The sequence below is a fragment of the Canis lupus genome, chromosome 9 (genome assembly GCF_048164855.1).
Source record: "Canis lupus baileyi chromosome 9, mCanLup2.hap1, whole genome shotgun sequence".
NCBI classification, from domain to species: domain Eukaryota; kingdom Metazoa; phylum Chordata; class Mammalia; order Carnivora; family Canidae; genus Canis; species Canis lupus.
In genome coordinates this window covers 46,128,471-46,152,454 of record NC_132846.1, presented here as the reverse complement: position 1 = coordinate 46,152,454, position 23,984 = coordinate 46,128,471, and the positions used below count along the sequence as shown (strand labels likewise).

The 23,984-nt window shown below is 32.7% G+C and overlaps 1 protein-coding gene across 15 annotated transcripts in view; it reads right to left on the bottom strand.

Moving 5' to 3' along the window:
• The window catches only part of PCNX1 (pecanex 1), a 163,629-nt gene that overhangs the window by 62,502 nt on the left and 77,143 nt on the right, over nt 1–23,984 (bottom strand). For 11 of the 15 annotated variants that reach the window (XM_072839123.1, XM_072839131.1, XM_072839124.1 and 8 more), the window contains 5 exons: nt 12,931–13,021; nt 11,419–11,476; nt 9,604–9,821; nt 3,277–3,430; nt 879–911 (listed from right to left, as the gene is read on the bottom strand). In XM_072839123.1, coding sequence (XP_072695224.1) covers nt 879–911; nt 3,277–3,430; nt 9,604–9,821; nt 11,419–11,476; nt 12,931–13,021 — 554 coding nt within the window. The remainder of the gene's footprint in view (nt 1–878; nt 912–3,276; nt 3,431–9,603; nt 9,822–11,418; nt 11,477–12,930; nt 13,022–23,984) is intronic. The other 4 variants (XM_072839125.1, XM_072839129.1, XM_072839137.1 and 1 more) reach the window with 1 other exon arrangement.

Genomic DNA, 23,984 nt, shown 5'->3' with positions numbered 1-23,984 from the left:
CATGCTGTCTCTCTCCCCCTCCCTCTCAAATAAATATCTTAAAGAAAAAAAAATTATTCGTATAATCCTTATAACTTTTCCCTAAATTTCAAATTATGTCAAAATTTGAAGTTGAAAACAATGCTGCCATATATCATTACACTTCAAAAGCATTCTTAAAAAATATTAAACAATCACTTGAAAGGAAATCATTTGCTTTCTTGTTCTGTTTTGCTCATCTACACTATTCCAGTGTATGGGTAAAAATAATAATTATGGTCAAGAAAAAAGGCATCATCATAAACTGTTCTTGGGAGTCTGTTTTTGGACTATTTTAAAGAGAATGCCCTTTGGCATTCTTTCTGCTAAATACTTTATGGTCAGTTCTAAAATTGGATCACACTTCACAAAAAATACTGTTTAGTAATTAATATTCTTTTCCAAAGTCACAAAGTGAATAATAAAGTTTTTAATCTCCTCAGTGTCCATAGGTCTAAACACCAGATCAACTTATTACCTCTTTATTGTTGCTCTTAACAATTACCTAAGCAAAATAATATACAGTTCTCCCTACTTCAAAATTCTATTTTTTAATACTTACTGATGATTTATTCTTTAAAATTTATTAAACACAAGTTATTAAATAACTATGAGTTTATATGAACCATGTCTACCTAATTGATAACCTCCTCCTAAAAAAAGGTTGCCAAAAATGAATTATGCTCATTTTCAACTGAGATTTAGAGTCTACAATTACAATGCTATTTCACACTAATAAATCATCTATCTTTCTAGTAGAGCATCAAAAGTTAAATGAGAAAATAATAACATAAATCTTAATTCAATCTGACATACGACGAAAAGAAGGTTTTGATGAATGTTAGGGAATTACAACTTACATGTCTGGGAGAAGAAGAATCTGGTTGAACACTCTAAAAATGAAACAAAAGATAGATTATACTACTGAGATCCTGGTAACTTTATATGCAACCTTCAAAATGCCTGGAATAATTTCAAGTAAAAATTCCACAGCTAAGAAATAACCTATATTAATTTTGTTGAAATATCAACAGAAGATGAAACTCCAAATCACTATGATATCAAAGAGATCTCAAATCTTTCCTGACTCTTAAGCTTATTATTACTAATTAATAATTTGCATCTAGCTTAATATTTCTGAAATGGCATATGGTAGTTAGTCTATCTTACTCCTTGGCTCGTCGCTACACATAAGTATAGTTAAGGTAGAAGCTTTCTTATATGATACCACTCCAATTCAGGAAATGCACAAAATATAGGTTAGTTTATAAGAAGAATTTTAGTTCAGCCCACAAATTCCAAGCTTACTAAATAATTCAAAAGTATTTGTTTTTAAAAATTATCTGCATTTTCACACCAAAATCATCAAGTTGTCTCCGTGTAAGAAATTTTATCAACTTTCCATAAAAATGTTCAAAACATATTTGGCAGCTACTTCCCAAATCATGACTTTTCTCCCAAGTTCCAATTCATTTCTAAGAGCATACCAAACAATTTCACTAAAATGATCTATCACCACCCTACAACTCTACAAAAGGCCAAGCTCACTAGGTTTGGCATGTGGTTCTTGGCTGGGTATGAGATCAGGTAAACTAAACTCTTTCGATTCCAACATCTGGCCTCTAAAAGCTTCTGGACCAGTCTTTCTTACTTCTCTTCATATTACTATTCTTCTAGTCAACTAGATTTTTTAAATCTAAAAAAAATTTTAAATTTCAATCATCCTTTATCTTCCTATGTCTAACCAGATTAACCTGAAAACAGTGGACAAAGTTAACAGGACAAGAGACACTGAAGCAAAGGAATGAATTTAAATAGTTTAAGGCAATAAAGAGATGGATTATAATGGTTGAAATAGAAAGAATAGAGGCCAAAAATTTTGACAGAGAATCACCAAATTTAATCAAAGTGACCTGATTACTTGTTATTAGGGATCGAGAAGTAAGGAACAGAGAGGTTTTAGGATTTTGAGTCAGTATACTACTGTCAAAAGCAAAGGAATCGGGAAAGAGAAATATTAATCAGAAGATGATGTGCTATTTTTAAAATGTGCCAAACTGCTTGTTAGATAGATAGGACTAAAGCTTTTGAGAAAGATGAAGACTTTGAGATATAAATCTGGACACATAAAAAAAAATCTGGACATAATTCATACATAGGAGGAACAACAAAAAAGTAATAAAAGAGGGTAACTTCACTGGCAAGGAGTAGCAAGCTGAAAAGAGGGCCAAATAAAACCCTAAAAAATTCTCATAAACTATGGAGTAGTCCAAAGACCAGAGAGGAATCAACAAAGGAAATTACAGTTATCTGAAAAGTAAGATAATCATCAGGGCAGGATAAAGTCACAGATGAACAATGAGGATAATATAAAAATAGAAGATAGTATTCATAGGTACTAAATGATACAGCACTCAAAAAAGGATGAAGAATGAAAAAAGACACAGATTTGGCAATTAGATTATTAGCCCACAAAGACTGCAACTTCAGTACAGCAATGAAGAAAAAAGTGTAGATGAGACTTGAAGAAATGAAGTTGGCACAGGTAGTTTTGCTGGATGTCTATCTATAAAGGACAGTTAACAGTATAAATGGAACTAAACAAATTGTTTTCAGGATGGGGGAGAGTTCTGCATGCTAGCATATACTGGGCAAATAACCAATACAAGCAAGAATTTCTACTAGCTCAGAAAAAAAGCAAATGATCCACATTAACAGTCCACACCGATTTTGCATGGAAAGTGAAAAATTAAGTATTTGATTTTTCCATTTTTAGAAAGCTTAAAATTAATAACATTTGGTATTTTCAAGCTACTGTTTATAAACAGTATACCAATTAAAGGAATACCAATCTTCTGGCTTTCAGTGTCCCAAAAATATATATATACTAGTCTTGACATTATTATACCTAACCACTGATGGATTTGAATAAATTTCATCTTACAGAATGGGGATAGGATAGTTGATGTTGATATTTTTTAAATGAATTTCAAGAATGTTAATTCTCATTTTAAACAAATGCCCAAATATTTTCTTCCAATAGTTCCTAGGAATCTTCATTTACACATCTTTTTTTTTTTTTTTTTTTTTTTTTAAAGTTTATATGTCCCTTTTGCTCCCTACCCAATCTAATGTAATCACCCAGGGAAAATAAATCTAAAAATTAACATATTACTATAATGCAATGAATGATACAAAACCTCTGCCTTGTAACACAAATATTATTCCCTAGTCTGAAAAGAAGAGAGATGCTGGTACCTTAAGTAGTGAGTATTGACAGCTGGCTATCACTAGGCAGAACTGGAAGACCCAGATATCTCTGAAGAAGCCTTGTATGAGAAGAATAGATCCCAAAAAAGCCACAAGGATAGCCAGGATGACAGCTAACACATTTTCCAGAATCTCACGATTTCTGTAGACAGAAAAATTTATGAGTAAGTAAGTATATCATCAATATAAGAAATTAAGAGTGAAAAAGTAGAGGACATCATGAAGAAGTTCATACTATGCTTGCTGAGATGATTTTTTGGTACTGGTTCTGAATAAGGTTTTGGAGCATACTGAAAAAGAAACTAGGTAATATGGAAAGTTAACACAAAACCCTAAGTGCAGATTAACCATGTAATTAAAGTAAGTAAGTAAAGTTCTAATTATAAGACATAATAATATTAGTTTCAATTTCTATTTTAAAAGTTTACTCTTCTTTAACATCTGCTTTTCTATAACATCTGTTGTCAAATAACTAAGGAACCTGAATAGTAAATAAAAGGAGATATACAAAGAAAACATTTTTTAAAAACTCAATATGGTTTCTAGAAAATTAAAATGGAAAAGTTATTTTATATGACAAAGTTTGTGACCAAATTTTGATACCAAGTGATTTCATTTTCTGCATTCTGAAATCATCTGAAATAACCTCAAAACTTATTTACTAGATTACTTAAAAATAGACTTACATATATTGAAAATGAAGACAGTAGCAAAAACCATCAATGCTGCCTCTATCAAAGCTGCTGAGATAGTTCTATATTTTATTTAACTGAGACTGCAAAATAATATGATGACCCAGCTATTAAACATAGCAATGAAGATGATTTTTATATGTCGTACTGAAAAATAAGAATCTATCTCATTTTATTCATAAAATATTAAATACTTGTAAAAAGCCGGGTTTTTAAAAAAACATTTACCAACATGGGAACATATTCAATATATCTGCTATACAAAGAAAACGACACAAAACTGTATGTATAGAAAGATACAAGTTGTTATTTAAAAGCATACACATATAGGTTAAAAAAACAACATATCAAAATGATAGTATTAATAATGGTTCTCTCTGGGTAGAAGAATTATAGTTGGCCTTTTCCTATCTTAAAATCTTCATATATATTTAAATTTTCTAGAAAAGATAAAGAATTATTGTTATAATCATAAAATTTTTTATTAACTTGTTTCTTATTAAGTCAATGCCATATTTATAATCATCAATTGACCTAAAAAATTCACAAATATCTCTGTACTAATTCATTTTATAGTTCTCTCAGATGAAAACAAGTTTGATAGTATTTTCAAATCAATAAACACTGGTATTTTCATTTATTTTTACAAAGCAATTATAGAATTGCAGATTTGTCAAATCCAATGACTTTCAGCAGTTCTGCTATATTACATACTGTCTATAGTTCCCATCACTGTAGGTGTGCTCTCCTTCAGCTTTTGCTAGTATTTAATTTTGATGAGTCCAGTTTATCAACTTGTTCATTTATTGTTTTTGGTGTCATCTACAAAAGTTTGCCTAACCCAAGGTCACAAAAATTTTCTCCTACCGTGTTTTGTTTTGTTCCAGGAATTTTAGTGTTTTATATTTTTTAAATTTTATTTACTTATTTGCAAGAGAGAGAGTGTGGGAAAGAGAGAATACAGGAGGAGGGAGGGGTAGAGGGAAAGAGAGAAGCAGACTCCTTGCTGAGTAGGGGCTCTAAAGGACCCTGAGATCATGACCTGAGCTAAAGGCAGACACTTAACCCACTGAGCCACCCAGGCATCTGGAATTTTATCGCTCTAGATTTTACATTTAAACCTATGATTCATTTTGAGTTACTTTTTATAATTTTATAATATGGTGCAATGTAAGTATAAAAGGCGTTTTTCATATCAAAATCCAATGGTCCTAGGATCATTTATTGAAAAGACTATTATTTCTCTACTTAATTGATTTAGGGTATTATTTTGATGTCACTTAGGCCTGGAGTTTTCTTTATAGGCAGGTGTTTAGCCACAATTCCCATTTATTTAATATAGTACCATTAAGGTAATGTATGATGAACTATGATGATTTCTAGCTTTTAAGAAATTTGTCCATTGTCAAATTTATTTATATTTAACTGATCATAATACTTTCATTAATTTAATACCTGTAGAATCTGTGGTGATATCTTATCTCATTCCTGTTAAAGGCAATTTGCATCTTTTCTCTTTTTTTCCCTCTAATTAGACTGGCTAAAGGCTTATCTTTTTTTTTTTTTTTTAAGGTTTATCAATTTAATCAAGCTTTTGGTTTCCTTGATTTTTCTTTGTTTTTCTGTTTCCTCACAGATGTTTGCTTTATCCTTTACTATTTTCTCTCTTCTGCTTACTTGGGCTCACTGTGCTCTTCTTTCTCTAGTTTCTTAAGGTGGAAGGTGAAGCCATTGAACTGACTTTTCTTCTTATTTAGTGCTGTAAGTTCTCCTGAGTAGTATGTTACTGGTATCACCAAAATTATGATATGTTGTGTTCATTTTTATTCAGTTCAAAATACTTTTTAATTTCTCTCTTGATGTTTTTCTTTGATCCATGAGTTATGTAGAAGTATTATTTAGCTTCATTAAATATTTAGAGATTTCCCAAGAGTCTTTTTTAATTTTTTAAAAGATTTTATTTATTTATTCATGAGAGAGAGAGAGAGAGAGAGAGAGAGGCAGAAACACAGGCAGAGGGAGAAGTAGGCTCCATGCAGGGAGCCCGATGTGGGACTCAATCCCAGGACTCTAGGATCACGCCCTGAGCAGGCACTAAACTGCTGAGCCACCCAGGGATCCTGGGTCTTTTTGTTTTTATCTTATAGTTAATTCCACTATGGTTAGAGAACACATTATGTATGACTTGAATCCTTAAAATTTAACTCTGTTATTATGGTCCAGAATATGGTTTATCTTGGTTAATGTTTCAGCTGCACTTAAAAGAATGTGTAGTCTGTTGTTTTGAGTAGTGTTCAGTCAACTTAGGTTGGCTGCCAGGATTGTTCAAATCTGCAATGTCCTTGCTGATCTTCTACATATTTTTTTTTTTTACATATTTTTTCTAATCAATTATTCAGAGAGGGGTACTGAATTCCACTGTAATTGTGAATTTTTCTATTTTCCTATTTCTGTTAGTTTTTATTTTGAAGCTCTGCTTTAAGTGTAAAAACATTCAGGATAGTTGACTCCTATGAGTTAACTGACCCCTTATCATTACAAAAAGTGACTTTATTTATTCTTGGTAATATTCTTGACTCTAAAATCTACTGTGTTGGGCAGCTCCAGTGGCTCAGCGGTTTAGAGCCACCTTCAGCCCAGGGTGTGGTCCTGGAAACCCAGGATCAAGTCCCACGTCAGGCTCCCTGCATGGAATGGAGCCTGCTTCTCCCTCTGCTTGTGTCTGTACCTCTCTCTCTCTGTGTCTCTCATGAATAAATAAATAAAATATATAAATCAATCAATCAATCTACTGTGTCTGACATTAATACAGCCACTCCAGCATTACTTTGATTAGTATCAGCATGGTATGCCTTTCCCAATCCTTTTACTTTTAACCTATTTCTGCCTTTATATTTGAAGTGCATTTCTTATAGACAACAAAGTCGGGTCTTGCTTTTTTTCCAATTCAATTTTTGACTTTTTCTATCTTGTCATTCATTTTCTATCTGTTGATCTGTTCTTGATCTCTTTTCCCTTGTTTTCTGCCTTCTTTTAGATTAACAGAGTCATTTTTATGAATCCATTTTATCTCCTTTTTTAACATCCTAGTTATAACTCTTTCTTTCATTTTAGTGGTTGGTTTAGGATTATAGTATACATTTTATGACAGTTTACTTCAAGTGATGTTATACCAATTCATACTTAATATAAGAATTTATAGTACTGGAAGCCCCTTGCCAACCTTATGCTACTATCATGAACTTTAATTTGTTATAAATCACCTGATACATTGTTATTCTTTTTTTTTATCTCTTAAAGAGATTTAATTAGCAAGAAAAAAGCCTTATATATTTGTCCATGTAGTTAACTTACCATTTCCAGTGATCTTTGTTCCTTTGGGTAGGTCCATATTTCCACTGTATTATTCTTTCTGCCTGAAAGACATCCCTTTAAAATATTTTGTAGTGAGGATCTGCCTGAGAAAAATTCTCTCAGTTTTTTGTAGTCTGAAAATGTCTTTTTCCATCTTGGTTTTTAAAAGATATTTTTTTCTGGGTACAGAATTCTAAGTTGACAGGTTTTTTACCTCTCCCTTTCAATACTTGCAACATGCTGATCCACTCTCTTCTTACTTGCATTATTTCCAGCAATAAATCTAATGTCTTACTTATCCTTGTTCCTCTGTACAAACTAAGTCTTTTTTTCCTCTTGCAGTTTTTAAGATTTTTACCACCGATTTTGAGCAATTATGTGCCTTGGTGTAGTTATTCTTCATGCTTCTTGTACTTGGGGTTCATGGACATTCTTGACTGTGTAGATTTAGAATTTTCATCAAATTTGAAAAGTTTTCCATTATTTCTTCAAAATTTTTTTCTCTCTTCCTGTCTCTTGAAGTTGTCCCACAGCTTACTTTCATTTGTTTATATATTGTTTTCACCGGGGGATAGGAGTGGGAGAGGATTCTTTTCTCTGTTTCATTTTACATAGTTTCTATTGCTATGGTTTCAAGTTCACTAATATTTTCTTCTGTGATGTCTAATTTACCATTAATTCCATCTGTTGTTTCATCTCAGACATTGCAGTTTTCATCTCTATAAAAGAACTATCTCAGTAAGTGTGACTTGGGTGTTTTAGAATATCTTTCATGTCGGAGTGCCTGGATGGCTCAGTTAGTTAAGCATCCAACTGTTGATTTTGGCTCAGGTCATGATCTCAGAGTCCTAGACTGAGGCCTCATGTCAGGCTCCCTACTCAGATGGCGGTCTGCTTCCCCCCTTTCTCTCTACCCCTCCTCTTACTTGCACACTCTCTGTCTCTCTAATTAATTAAACCATCTTTCATGTTCCTACTTAACTTTCTTTTAACATATGGAGTACAATTGTACTTGTTTTAATGTCTTTGATAGCTAATTCTAACATCTGTGACAATTACAGATTAGTTTCAATTGATTCATTATTTTCCTCATAAATCATGTTTAACTGCTTCTTGGCATTTTTGGCTAGATGTCATCATGAATCCTTTCACTGGATGCCAAGTAACAATTTTGAGATTTCTATAAATCTTCTTGAACTTTGTTAGGCTACTTGGAAACAGTTTGATCATTTTAGGTCTTGCTTTTATAATTTGTTTGGTGGGTCTGGAGCAGTATGCATGTTAGGGCTAATTACTCCCCACTTTTAAGGCAAAACTTTCTTGATTACTCTATACAATGCACCATAAAACATGAATTATGAACTTCTTCAATCAGACAGGTGGGAACAGGCACTATTCCTGTACCTGTGTGTCAGGACATCTGTTTGTCCATTTCTGTCCATCTATTTCTGACCTCAAGTAGTTTCTTTACATACATTTATAGATCAGTATACCCTGCTGAGCAGTTGTGGAGACCCAATGCAGAACTCTGAGGTTCTCTCTGTGAATAGCAGTCCTCTCTCCTATATTCTGTCCTATCTGCTCTGGGTCTCCCTGGACTCATAGCTCCATCTCCTCAACTCAGAAAGTCTGCTGGGCTCCACTTCAGTACCTTCTCCCTGTGTTGGAGCCAACAAGGAAAACTGGGAACTCTCTTACAGTAGTAAGCTGGGGCACTTGTAGGACTCCTATAATGTGTTTCCAATCTCTCAGGAATTAATGCCTTTGTTGTTTATATCCAATGTCCTGAAATGTTTCATGCATTTTTTTTTCTCTTTTTTTCATTGTTTCAGATAGGAGAGTAAATACAATCTTTATTACTCCTCTCAGTAGGAAGCACCAAGTTTTAATGGACTAATATTGTTAACTATTAAGACTAGTACTACAAAATAGGGAAACAGAAGTTTCCTCTAATACCTTTTATATTTAGAGTTATATTACCTATAACCTTATGATTATTAACACTTCATATTCTCTGGCTTTTAAGTACAGTTCCATGATCCTTATCGATGATAAAAAAAAAAAAGGATTTTTTTGTATAAACATATTAAAATTGCCACCAAAAAGTTTTAAATGTTTGGGAGCCTTAAATACTTAAATTTTATCTCAAAAGGACCAAAACAGAAAACATTTTCTAACATGTTAACCAAGTAACAACCTCAATGGTTAGAGACATTTCAAGTTAAAAACAAAATCTACGCGTATCTTTAATATCACACTATATTCTCACCTATCAAACAGGGCCAAAAGTGTGAGTCTGTCAAAGTTAATGCCGATCCATAGCTGGGGTAAGATCCAAAAGCGATAATAGTGTTTAACCTTTTGAGCAGCTTCTTCTGTTGGACCATAAGTAGCTGCCAAGTCAGGGCTTAGATCAATGTCTTGTTGCTCCAATAAATCTGTATCGATGGTCAATAGTCTATTCAATCGAATCTGCGGAAGAGAGAGCTAAAAGAAAGTCAGCATGAAAGGCTGAAAATATCTTCCATCAAGTCATGATTCAATCAGCTCACAGATTATCTGAGCTCCCTTAATTCTCTACACTCCTTATAGACATTTTATGATCATAAACTACAAAAGGTGATAATAGGAAGTAAACAAAGCAAATTAATCAATAGTTCTTTTGGAAGAGTTGTATTGGAAAATGTATTTGAAATCTTAACACTGTATGATTGTGAATCCATTAAAATCATTTACTGTGAATCATTAGTGGCTTCTCTTTTCCTGTCACATTTATGGCTTTTCTCATTAAGCTTGAACCTCATTATCATGCTAAGTCTAAGCTCCTGAATTGGATCTAGTGCCTTCAACTCCCATTTCTTCCTATAGTCTCTTATCACAGTTGTTTTCAAGACCCTCTTACACCGCTTTTCTTCTTTTGTTTTGGCAGGCTACTCCTCAGAGGCTACACAGGAAGTTACCACATTACATTTCTTTTAGCTTTAATTCATCCACTCAACAGTTCACCAGTTTCCCCTTCTGCTGAAAGAGTCTAAAGTTTCCCTTATCTAGCACAGCCCTAGCCAGGATTTCACCATTCAACGGTAGAAAACAAAAAAATAATCATTTTCTTATTTTTTGCTTTCCTATGAAGTTTCCAGGAATACACTCCAGTAAAAAAGCAGAGACAATCTTTATTTTTCAAACACATATGTGGGTATAGTAAAGAAAATCTGCTTCCTATAGTCATTTTCTCTCTTAGCATTGATAGGTACCTCCCCAAACAGCTTTTTCCTAATCCTCTATGCCAGGATCTCTCAATCTTGGCACATACATGTTTTCAGCCAGATAGATAATCCTTTGTTTGGGGTTGTACTGTCCACTGTAGGTCATTTTATAGTATCCCTGGCTTCTGTTGATGCACTAGGTAACGGAACATTCCCCTAACTGTGACAGGTAAAAGTGTTTTCAGACATTGCCAAATGTTGAAAAACATTATTCTGTGCCAACTCATGTCTATGGTCTTAAAACCCAGCTCACAACCAATCATCTGCAGGAAGCTACTAACAATCAACCCCTTTGGCACTACATTTATTTATATGTATCTCTTATGTGTTCCATATAAGAATTTCATTTATTTTGTCTGTTCTAAATACAGTATTTACATCTTGAGGACAAAAGCACTGTCATCTTTTTAAAATATTCCCACTATGTCTCACATGGTATATATTTTACACAGTGATATCATCATTAAGCTTCCCATATACACTGCTACATGAGTTACAGCTAACAAATAATATTCAAAGTCATAATTTTCAAAGTGAAGTTTTCAAATGGCACAACCAGATTATGACACTAGTGAACAAAGGGCTTTTACATATTCTCAAAAGTGTAATTACTGATTCATACACAGCTAATGAAACTTCATGGTGTTTGATGTTTGTTTCCTAACAAAGAACTTACAAGAAGAAGAGATCCACTATGGAAAAGCAAAGGTGATTCTGCCATAGTTTTCAACAAAATTTATTATTTTATAATTTCAACTTTTCTGATTTGTATAGCTAATCAAACACACATCATTTTATAAAAATAAAGGAAAACCTACCACATCATGTGGATAAAATCGAACTGAGGTAGAACTGGATACATGAGAATCCGTGTCACTAAAATAAAATAAAAAAACTTTATGGAATAAATAGCTTGTCGAGAAACAGAAAGAAAAATAAATCTTTTAACAATTAGATGATATTTATACTGTCTTCACTTTTCCATGTACTTCAAAATGCAAAATAGCATTTTCCTACAGATGTAATGAAGAGCATAGCCTTGGGGCCACAGTACCTACATTCAAATCTCTTCATTAGCTAAAAAAGATCTTGGACAAGTTTTCCAACCTTTATACATCTGTGTCCACATGAGTAACATAGGATAATAGTATGCCTTGCCACAAAGTTCTTGAGAGAAGTGCTTAAGAAAGCAATTAACATATTGCCTGGAGCCACAACAAATTTAAGCTGTAATACAACAGCTTAGAATGTGAACATTCCATTTCCACAGTCAAGTTTAGATTCTGAACCTGAGACCTGACCACATTTACGGTGTAAGGAACTCTTCTTACCTTAAATTATATTACACTTAACTGTTTCCATTGCTCCATCTTTCTATCGTTTCCACTGTTAAGAAATCACCTAACACTCCAATTTGGTCATTCTCAACTGGGTCAGTTCTGAAACTGGACTCAAAAAGCTTAGCCAGCATGTTTTATCTTTCCAGCAAGCTAAGTGACTGCAAGATCTTAATGCTTTAAATGGCCCCTAAAAACTTTTTAAAAACTAAGTGAACTGCCCACAGGTGTATAACATATAAATAGATATGTCTCATTATTAAATAGAAGGCCCAAAATAGGAATCAAATAATCTCTGTAAAAGAAGAGAGCTAATCACTTAATAAAGGATTTCAAGGCAACAACTTGATTAGGTGAATAAGATTAAAATTTTAAGTTGTAACTGATTGCACGATCCAGATTTCTATTTCTTACGTGCTTTTCTATCTTATAGTGCCATTTCCTCATAAGGGAAGGAGAGAAAGAAACTAAATGTAACATATGACCCATATTTTAAGAAATTCTTCTTATAGCTATTAAACAGATTTTAAAACAAAATAAGAATGATTATGTAAAAAGATACTTGACCAAAACCTTACATAGAAATAAAACTTTTAAATTACACAAAGAGAACTGATGAGTTTGAACTTAGTTGTATAATTATTTTTCTAATAAGCTTTTCTAAAATAAGCTTTTTTATTGCTCATGCAGTGTGTGTGTGTAGCACGAAATTTACAGTTAAATTTGAAATTGTGGGAAACCACCACCCCCACTATAAAATCTACAGGGAATTTTAAGTTAATTATTTAAAATACAGAACAGCTTTTGTTTTAAGAATAATGCTTTCTTTTTTCCAGAGCAGTAAGTCCTACCCTAAATCTTTGGAGACAAATGTACAGAGACAAATTATTTAAGCCAACATGAACAAATGTTTTCAAAATAACTTTTCCATTTCAAGGCCTAAAAGCCTTAAACATGGCAAATATATGTCTCCTAATATGACTTCACACATACCAGATATTGGATGCTCTTCTTGCAGCTGGTTCAAAATTCACAAGTGACATATCACAGCCACCAGTCTCATAAAGCGTAGAAGAGAACTTACCTAGCAAACAAATGATTTTTTTAAAAAGCCATTAGAATACTCAGAATTCTTCCCTCTGGAAACATTACATTTCAAACTTGTTACAATTTAAGAAAATGTACTATAAACTTTCTCCAAAATATTTTTAAGACAATGATCTGCCTGTAATTCAGCATGATGTGAACTGAAAAGGAATGCTGAACAGCAGGACAAAATGTCAACATACATAATCAGGTTTTAACAGTAAGGGATTTAAGTCAGCTTTGCAATCCAGTCTCCTCTTTTCCCCTCCCAGGACATTCTCAGTTGAAGTAATCACATGAATTAATTTAATGTTTAAAGGCACCTGACCACTTTGCAACTGGTGCATGGCCATTTGGAAAGCTATTTAAGTTTTAAGATAGCTCAAACTGCAAGACAACAAATTTCTGAGGTTACCTTCAGAGTTTTGGGGTTTTTTTTGTTGTGTTTTATTTTTTATTTTTGTCTTGTTTAGCTAACACAGTGTAATATTAGTTTCAGGTGCAGAATTTAGTGAGCCATCACTTATATACAACACCTAATGCTCATCAAGTGCCCTCCTTAATAATCATCATGCTTAGTTTTCTAAGAAATAATGAAGTGTCAAAATAGATCTAGGGAAGTTCTATGAATGAAGTATAATAAATTTGGTGATAATTAAATCACAGTATTTAATGAACATTACTAGTTGCATGAGTCTGTAAGAACTTTATGAAAAAAATTTAGGGATATCATTTGCTGTAGCCAAATATCTCTACAGATTTGAAAAAAAAGTTTAGAAATTACATTGGTTGCAAAGGAATATAGACTCTAAAAACTCTTAAAATGAACTCTGTAAGATAAAATGATTTCTGATAGGGAAATTTTAAAAATCTGGAGATTGCAATGAGTTCTTCACTTTAACAACCCATGGGAGATCATCAGTGGTAAGGAGCATAAATAAATGAATATAAGTTTCCAGTAGGGCAATGAGATGAGGTATATAACTGCAACCATCCAGGACTAGTTTAGGCTGCTTTTGATTATTTTTTATTGATGTTATAAACATGATGAATCTTAAAGGCAATTTCAACAGGATGTCAGGGCTAAAAGATCTCCCTTAGATGACTACAATGCAAACACAGTATACAATAAAGACTTATTTAAATGAAATCCTTGAAAAATAACAATAATAGGCCCCATAATATACTAATCCTGTAACTAAGGGATAGCAATACATTTCAATAATAATTTCATTCTTTAAAAGGATTAGAATCAAAAAAAATAAAATAAAATAAAAGGATTAGAATCTATAAAGTACTAAGTAAGATTGAGTACTTTCTATGGGTCAAAATATGCAAATATTTTATTATGATGTTTTCTGTAGTAGCATTTTTTACAAATCAGAATAATATACTCCTGTGACAAATTGAGGAAAAAAGCATTCTGTGAAATGTTTTCTTCATTTGCTGTTTTTCAGAGGATTATTCAGCAAGTGGATTATCTAAAACTCTGCTTTTTACCACCCCCATGTGCCGCCCTCATCTTTTTAGTCATGAATCATTCGCTCTTAGCACCTCTAAACACACCAGATTCATGGACTAAAATGAAATAATAATAGCTGTCTGTTTGGCTTCTTCTTAAGTGTATTATTGAGAAACTTTTGAAGTGATAAGGTGATTGCTGAAATTTTTAGTGAAGAAAAATATTAAAAATACTGGCTTGACCAAGATTTCAAAATTATTTTTAAATTGTGATTTTTTTATGCTGTACTCTTTCCTCAGTTACAATGGAAAATGAAAAATAGGCTGTACTACTATAATTAGCTCATATTAATAGAAAACAGAAACATCTGATCAAAATCACAGATTGCATAAATGCAGAATTATAAACCCATGTAAATGGCTAAATCACAGAGTAACAAAGAGCTGGGAGGGCTTGGCTACTATGTGTGAAATCCAGTAAGAACTGAATGGATAAATATAAGTGTTTATATCACCTAATTTGTGTGTATTTTTAGAAATAATACTATATTCAATAGAATTTAAATTATTGAAATATATTAAGTAATTAAACATTGTATCAGATTTTTAATAATAGAAGTCCTGTTTGGGGAATAATGAATATAATAAATATTTATATGCAACTGAAATGGACTAGAGATATTATTCTTTGTAATTTTCAAATGAAACACTAAAAGAACATTAAGTCATTATACAACTATATTATCTTTTATGTATACATATCTCACAGGAAACATAGTTGCATTTTAAATAAATAGAAACATAAAAATAAAGTATGCCCTCCAAAAAGCTTTTTAGACAAAGAAAGCTAGAGAAGCTGAGTAGTTTTATTACTATGTAAATCTAGAACCCGAATGCTTTATAAACCAATGACTAAAAAGTTGTAAATTTTAGAAATTTAAACAAAGCATAAAATATATCTATGAGGGCAGCCTAGGTGGTTCAGCAGTTTAGCGCCACCTTCAGCCCAGGGCCTGATCCTGGAGACCTGGGATCGAGTCCAACGTTGGGCTCCCTGCTGAAGCCTGCTTCTCCCTCTGCCTATGTCTCTGCCTCTCTCTCTGTGTGTCTCTCATGAATAAATAAATAAAATCTTTTTTAAAATAATAAAATTAAATATATATATATATGAAAAAGGCGGCTATAATTTTAACAAATGTGCAATGACTTCAACAGTGCTTTTTTTTTTTTTCTTAAGAAGCTTCTGTCTACTTACAAACTTTAAGAACATGTTTAGGTCAGAATAAGCTAATAAAGGCTTCATGCTATAATATTCCTAATGTAAGTCCACCAAAAGAACAGATTCTCTGTCTCCCCTTATATCTTTGGGCTTGGCAACCAGTACTACTTCAAAAGCAGCAAATTTTATTCAGAGGATCAACAACTCAGGAAAAAATTACACTAAAAAGAGCCTAAGGTTTCAGTGAAAAACTTAGTAATGTTTTAAGGTATAATTATCTACTAAAAGCATCTTAAAAAATGACCAAAACATAAAGAAGCATATATTATTATTGGTTTAAAAAGATTTTTTTTTTAAATTTTTATTTATTTATGATAGTTACAGAGAGAGAGACAGAGGCAGAGACACAGGCAGAGGGAGAAGCAGGCTCCATGCACCGGGAGCCCGATGTGGGATTCGATCCCGGGTCTCCAGGATCGCGCCCTGGGCCAAAGGCAGGCGCCAAACCGCTGCGCCACCCAGGGATCCCGGTTTAAAAAGATTAAGAAAGGATTAAGAATATCCTAAATTAGTACAAATATCCTTAGCATACGTTAACAATTTTATATATATTTCATTTAGGATTAAAACCATAAGGTAGTTATCCTTGAGGTGCAAAGTAAAATGTGGCTTTAATTAATAATCCTATTTTTATTTTACTCCCTATTAAGAAAAAGACTAAGTATTGATTTTTTTCAAAAAATCAATGGGCCATTGTTAACCCCTGTCCTGGACCAAAAACCTTAGGCTTCTAAAACCTCTTTAACTACTGTACTACAAGTAATATAAATTGAGGAGAATATCAATGAAATGTGTCTTTCTCACATGAATTAGGATTTTTAAAATTTTTTTTTTGAATTAGGATTAAAAACTAAGTTATCTCATCATAGTCAACTCCCAGGTCATAATTAATTATATCTGACAGAATGGCTCTGTCATGATTTTAAAAGAAAACAATTACTTTCTGACAAAATAAACAAGACTGGGGGCTGGAATTTCAGGCTTAATGGTATTGGCCACAAGACAGCACCTCTACAGATAAAGAAAAAAAAGTTAAGGTATCTGGTATTTCTTGGTTTTGAATGTTCAATAGATTGCTAATGCCTAAAAAAATTACATTTCATTGCACAAAACCATTTTTTTAGGTAGGAGAATTTCAAACAACCATTAAGTGAATAAATAAGTGATGAACAACAGGAAGATGAGTAAAATTAGATACTGATTTAAAGAAAAGGACACTCGAAACACTTCCCTGAAGTCATGAATGGTGCAGCAGACAAACTCAAACACTGGCATTACACTGATAAAAAGCATGAGAAATCAAGGGGATTCTCTAACTCATCCTTTCAATAAAATTCCTTACTACCTGGCACAAACTGTATGAAGATTGCTCACTCAGCTAGGAAACCCCTATTGCACTCTTGATGTTACTTCTCTCATTTATGTCCCTTGGAAAGAGGTAGTGACTAGGACAGATCATCTGCAGGATTTTTCTAATCCTCCCAGTACCAACAACAAAGGAGGCTTCTTACATTTCTTGATTTCTTTCTTTGGACCTTCTTTCTCACCTCTGTTAATTCTGCATCCTCTAAGCCTAATCCTGGTATGCTATTAAACTATCTCTCTTTTTTCTAATAGTAACTCTTAGAAGTTGCTATAAGAGCAAAGCCTGACACAAGGGAGGCAGCTTTATATAGTGCTTTTTAGAAGGCTGTTAGAGGACCACACACATCTACATGACTAACTTAAGTATTCCACAAAAAGTGCTTATTTCTGATGTGAGGTGTATTGTGTTCACAATGCTCTTTCAATGAATATGTTACTATATTTTTAAGAGACAAGACCTTTAAGACTAGTTCCAGTTTCCTGGATAGCACCATCCTTATCTTCATTAATGGTACCTAGGAGTCTCCGAGGAAACATGAGTTTTCATTTTGACAGAAATAGCTCATTTTATTTCTGCTTATAGGTTAATGGACTTGTTCCTCCATAGACCAGGGGTTAGCAAACTTAATCTATAGAAGTCCAGAAAAGAAATACTTTAGGCTTTGTGGGCCAGACGGTCAGATGCAATAATATGACTGCCACTGTAACATGAAAGCAGCCACAGAACACACATAACATTTGTTTATTTTACTTCATTTATAAAAATAAGCATCAAGCTGAATGGATTTACCCCATGGGCCATTGCTAACCCCTGTCCTGGACAGAAAGCTGTAGGCTTCTAAAAACTCTCTAACTACTGTACTACAATGGTAATCAAATCACTATGCTATTTGTAATTAAAAGTTTAAATACTGAGAATCAGTCTTTCTTCCTGGGATGTTCAACACTATGCTAGGTTCTTCAAACAGAAGAATAAGGAAAAGAGCAGGTATGAGAAGAAAGAGGCTAATGGTTTAGAAGAGAGTTTTTGAGGTCTCTATCGCTTGGCAACAGTAAAATAGATTTATATACTGATATGCTTTACTGACATGGCCATTGTCTTCTAATTCTGACTTAACACCACAAGTCTCAGTTCTTTAAGTCTCCATTCTCACTGCCTAACCCCCAGATCAGGTGAACCTTCCAAAAGTGAATGGGTAAGTTCATATTCTGCTATGATTTCATCATCTGCTAACATTTTTTTTTCAAAGGAATATCCTTATCTTGGTAAAATCTACAACACAACAAAAATATTGATGACATTACAAATAATCAGGTAAACAAAAAGGCAAGCTACAGAATGGAAGAAAATATTTGTAACTTGTATCTGACAAATTAGTTACATCTAAAATATCAAAAAACCTGACACTTCAATAATAAAACAACCCAATTTTAAAAGTGAACAAAATATTTGGACACATTTCACAAAGAAGATATATGTATAACCAGTTAACACATCAAAAGATGCCCATCTTCCTTAGTTCTAAGAGAAATGCAAATTTAAACTACAAATAAGATAAAAAATCACTGGGTCCAAAACTTTAAAGGCCAACAATAACAAACGGGGTCAAGAATGGGAACAAGCACAATTCATATACACTGCTGGTGAGAATGTAAAACCACTTCTGAAGACAGTTAAGTTTTATTAACAATGGCCCAAATCTGGAAACAACACAAACGCCTATCAGATGAATGGATATACAATATACATATGCTTATACAATGGAATAATACTCATCCCAAAAAAGAATAAACTAACTCATGCAACATGATGAACTCAAAAGTATCACATCAGGTGCAAAAGGCCATGTTACAACTGCATTTATATGAACTCCTAAAACAGGGAAAACAATAATGACAAAGAATGCAGCGGCTGCCTGTGGCAGGGGTGGAGGAGGGATGGATTACAATGGAGGCAACAAAGAATCTTTTGAAGATGATAGAAATGTATGTCCATTGTAGTATTTCACAGATGTGCACATCTGTTACAACTCATCAATTGTAGATGTTAAATGGATGCAATTTATCACACCTAAATTATGTATCAATAAAATTGATTTAAAAACAAAGAAAAAAAGACTGGTCAGGTAAAAGTCTAAGTAGATGGAAGAGTATGAGACAATACATGGAATTCCTACAAAATATAAATCAAGATTTTGGAGAGTGATATTTGTTCTTTTGTTTATGCATTTCATTTCTAAAAATACTGTGTCATCAAAGTAGTATATAAAATGAAAAAAAGTTCCCCACTCCTTAGAGATAACCACTGTGTTCTCATGAATAATTTTTGTGTATGTTTTTCTAAGACAAGTGGATCCCTCTCCTCATATAGACTTTCTAAAATTTACTTTTGTTTATTAACTAGCTTAAAACTTTTCATATCAATAATAAAGATGCATCAAGTTCTAAGTATTATACTATGTTTATGTAATATTTCTTTTAGGAGTTCTCTAATAATAGGCATTTAGATTGCTTAAAGGTTTTCAAAATTACAAGCAATGCTACAATGAATATCCATGTACATATATCTTTGCCAGTTTGTAAAATATGTAGATTAACAGCTGTCAGCATTTTTAGTCTATAGTTCTTTTTTTTTTTTTTTTTTTTAATTTATGATAGTCACAGAGAGAGAGAGAGAGAGAGGCGCAGAGACACAGGCAGAGGGAGAAGCAGGCTCCATGCACCGGGAGCCTGATGTGGGATTCGATCCCGGGTCTCCAGGATCACGCCCTGGGCCAAAGGCAGGCGCCAAACCGCTGCGCCACCCAGGGATCCCTTTAGTCTATAGTTCTAAACTGCCCTCCAAAAACATTTAATCTTCAGACCTTTTCCAATAATAGACATACTACACATTCAAAGAAAAAAATATCTCAACCTTGTTTTTAATTTGCAATTTAAAAAATTGAGTAAAGTGAACTATTTCCCTATGATTGCAAACCATTTTATTTTTTAAACTCTCAACTTTTCTAGTTATTAATCTTTATCTTACTGATTTGAAGTGCTTATTGTGGCAAAGACTGATGACTGACCTCCAGTATTCATCCTTTCCTCTTCCTTTTCATATGACCTTCTCCTCACTGAATCTCAGCTGGGCTTATGTCCACCTAGTTAGGGACATTTGCTAGCTAGCCTGTCCTGCAGCTAGAAGTTGCCGTATGACTATGTATAGGCCCACAGGAGGTGGGAGAAAGTGACAGGCACATGTCTCAAGTCACAATGTGAAAGATACAGGCTAACTGTTATTACAGTTTTTAGCAATACCTCCCCTTCCTGTTTTTCAGATAAAGTCAATAACTAGAACAGTTACCATGGACCAGCAGGGAAGCCACATGTGGAAGATAACAGAACCAATCCATCTGCTAGGGATAGCTCCCATTAAACTGTTTGAGAGACATGCAAACTTCTCTTTTATTTCAGTAAGTGACTGGTGAGGGGCTAGGGGGATGGTGTCCTCCACTGAAGAATCCAACCTAGATTTCAGTTAATGCATATATTAATCAGGTTTAACTTAGAATCTTAAAAATGTTCATATTCAAAAGTAGATAATCTAGTCTAGTACTTTAGTTAGTTCTTCACAACATGGACAAGCAAAAAAACAAACTGGATATCTCAACCAGACCCAGTTATCTTCTCTAGTTATCTTCTACAAAATGCCTAAAGCATATATTATGATTAAATAATGTTAATAATAATGATAGCAATGATTATTTATGTAATTGAATTATTATTGCCAGGCACTGTTCTAATTGCTTTGCACATTTTAATAGATATAATCCTCACCATAAACCTCTACTGACCCTTTGATAAATGAGGAAACTGATACACAGGGAGAGAAAATAACTTGAAAAAGGTCACACAGCTAGTAAGCAGCAGAGTGTAGATTGGAATCCATGAAGTCTGACTCTGGAGTCTATTATGCTACACTGCCTTTCATGGAGATTTAAGAGAGAAAATATTTTGCTGTCACAAACAAATTAAAGAACAATTAATAACATGGGTAAATTACACACATGCTAAGTGAAAAAAGCAAGATACAAAACTCATACAGTAGCACAAAAGTCACACATCATGATCCCAAGTACGTTTCAGAAAAGTATATAATTGTATGCATTAAAAAAAGACAGGAAGGAAAAAATTAAAAATTTCAAAGCGAATATCTCTAAGTGATGAAATTACAGATGACTTCACTTTCATTATATTTTCTATTTCTAAACTTATATTCCTAAGAATGGGAAAAGCACATTCTAACTTTATCAAAAGGAAGAATATATCCCCAAACTTATTAACACTTCTTCCTTTTAGCTATAATAAAGGATTTTTACTGCTTCAATAAAAATAAACATTTACCTTCATTTATATATACTTTGTGTTGCACTCTTCCCCCCAAAAAATAAAATAGAATTCAGTATTTTTTTTTGTACTTAAAAATAACAATGAAGAACAATAAAGGACAAGGTCAAGGTTGCTACAAAAAGACTCTTTGTTTAGATAAATGAAAATGATCTGCCATAACACAGGGCATTGAAGTATAGAATCAGATCCCTTATACCCTCATAACTGTATTTATAGTAACAAGGAAAAGTGCCTATAATGTAGCACAAAATGCTAAGACTAGTACATAAATATATATAACCTTTTTTAAATACCAAGACTAACTCTAATAAAAATCACTGAAAGTATCATCTAAGCCTCTGTTTTTTAAAGTAAAAAATTTAAAAGCCTCCAAATCATTTTTCTGCTTAATAATGCATAGCTGTTATAAACCGCTTAATAAAAAGGGCAATAGGGTATAGCCAGATTTAAGACTTTCTCTAGAGCTGACCACATTTTCAAGTTAATAAATTCTGTAGTAAAGCAGATTATCTCAAAGAATACCTTCTTTGTCAATCCTTGCATAGCAATGAAACAAAAGAAAACCTTAGAAAAATCAACTCACACATTACTTTTTAAACCTCTAATGCATTAATGAAATTAAGAAAGTCTTAAATTCATCAAAAGACTATCACCTATGATATTTACATATTTTATATTTTAAATATAGATACAAATTTGTCCTTATTTCTTGTCTATACCAGTTTATTTTTTACATGAGCATTTTATGTAATTTTATATATACTTTTTCAAAGCATATCCTCACCACTGACCACAGCTAATTTCATACACAGGAAAAAAAGAAAAAACCACATAAATTTTCCTGCTTTACCAGACCTTATCTAGAACATCTCCTCTGAGATGAGCTACATATTAAAGAATTTAATTATCAACAATACAGGCATCATTATATCAATTTATTAGTCTTAATTTATAAGAGGATGCTGAGATTAACATAAAAACTGTGAAGGAATTGTCAAGTTTCATAGGAAAAGCTTATAAGATATAGAACTTTAAGGCTACCTGAATTCAGTCTCCCAAGTGACTTATCTGGGCACTAAGCACAGCTTATTTTATTAAGTGTAACTGCAACTTAATTCAGAATATAGGAGGAAATCAACTGCAAAAAAATGAGTCCACTAAAAGACTACTGAGAAGGAAATTAACCTTTAAGATGTGTTTAAAAAAAAAAGTAACAGGTTACACTGAAGATTTGAGAAATTCTTAGATAGTAATTGCCTTTTTCAAGTGTTAACTTCAAAACTTATCTGTCACTTACATCACTTGAACCTTTTTTATTTTGCACAGAAGTCTATAAATAAGAAAGAAAACCACCCAAATTTTTCCAACTAGGTTCTAAATTATATACTTATAATTCAGTTTTTAACATTAATTATGATTACCAATTATGCCTGCTGAGTTAAGTATGCTGAAAATAGTCTCATCTGCTGAAAAAGCTACTAATAAAATCCATAAAATACTATCTTCAGTGAATTTTTCCACCATGTCTAATGTTACTTGGTAGCCTTGAAGCACTAGTTAAAATTCAAAAGAGAAATAAGGATTCTCAGAGCTTCATATAGGAAATAAATGTGGTTATCTACTATGGCACCACAAAGTAAAGATGTAGAAAACAGTTAAGGAAAACTACCTAGGCTTAGAATTAAACAGTGCCTGACTGCAAGTTTCCTTTAATCCACAAAGCTATGCCTCTGCTTAAACAGCCAATTATTACCTATACATGTGTACAGAGGCAAACACTTATATGCACTAAAACATATATATGTAAAAATGTATATATATATAGTTTGAATGTTTTATATAAACATATTTTGTGTATATATACATTTTCACGTGTAAATATTATACACTTAAATTTTCAACTGAAGCAGCTAAATTTGGAAACAATTATTTCTGAATACTTCATTTTTTTAGGGAATATTAAGACTAACTTTAACATCTGAGTATATAGTATCCAAATTCATTTATCTAAAATTATCTTACTACTGTTAACTATAATGTAGAAATTAAACCTTGCAACAAAAATATTCTAGTGGAATGTATTACAAAAATCAGTGTCTCTACCCAATCCTTTAAGTTCAACTTCAGCCCATTTTCAGGATTTTTTTGGCCAATTTCATTTACTATGGAACAGGTATACACTGTCCAACCGATTGCTTGTTTTGTGCTAATTATCACAATACATTCAATTTGGCAGCATCCAGCTACCACAGGCCAACAATCAGAAAAAAATCCAAATTTCAAGACAACATTCTGAATATTCACCCACAGATGCTAAAGTCACCTTCATCTTCAGAACTGTGTAGAGTTCATGAATGCACATATTCTTAATAACCTGCAAGTGGATTAAGGATGGTATTTTACAACAAAGGCTCTCTTACCAAGTTTTTCGAGTAGGTTAGGTTTCATAGAGGAAAATCATCTA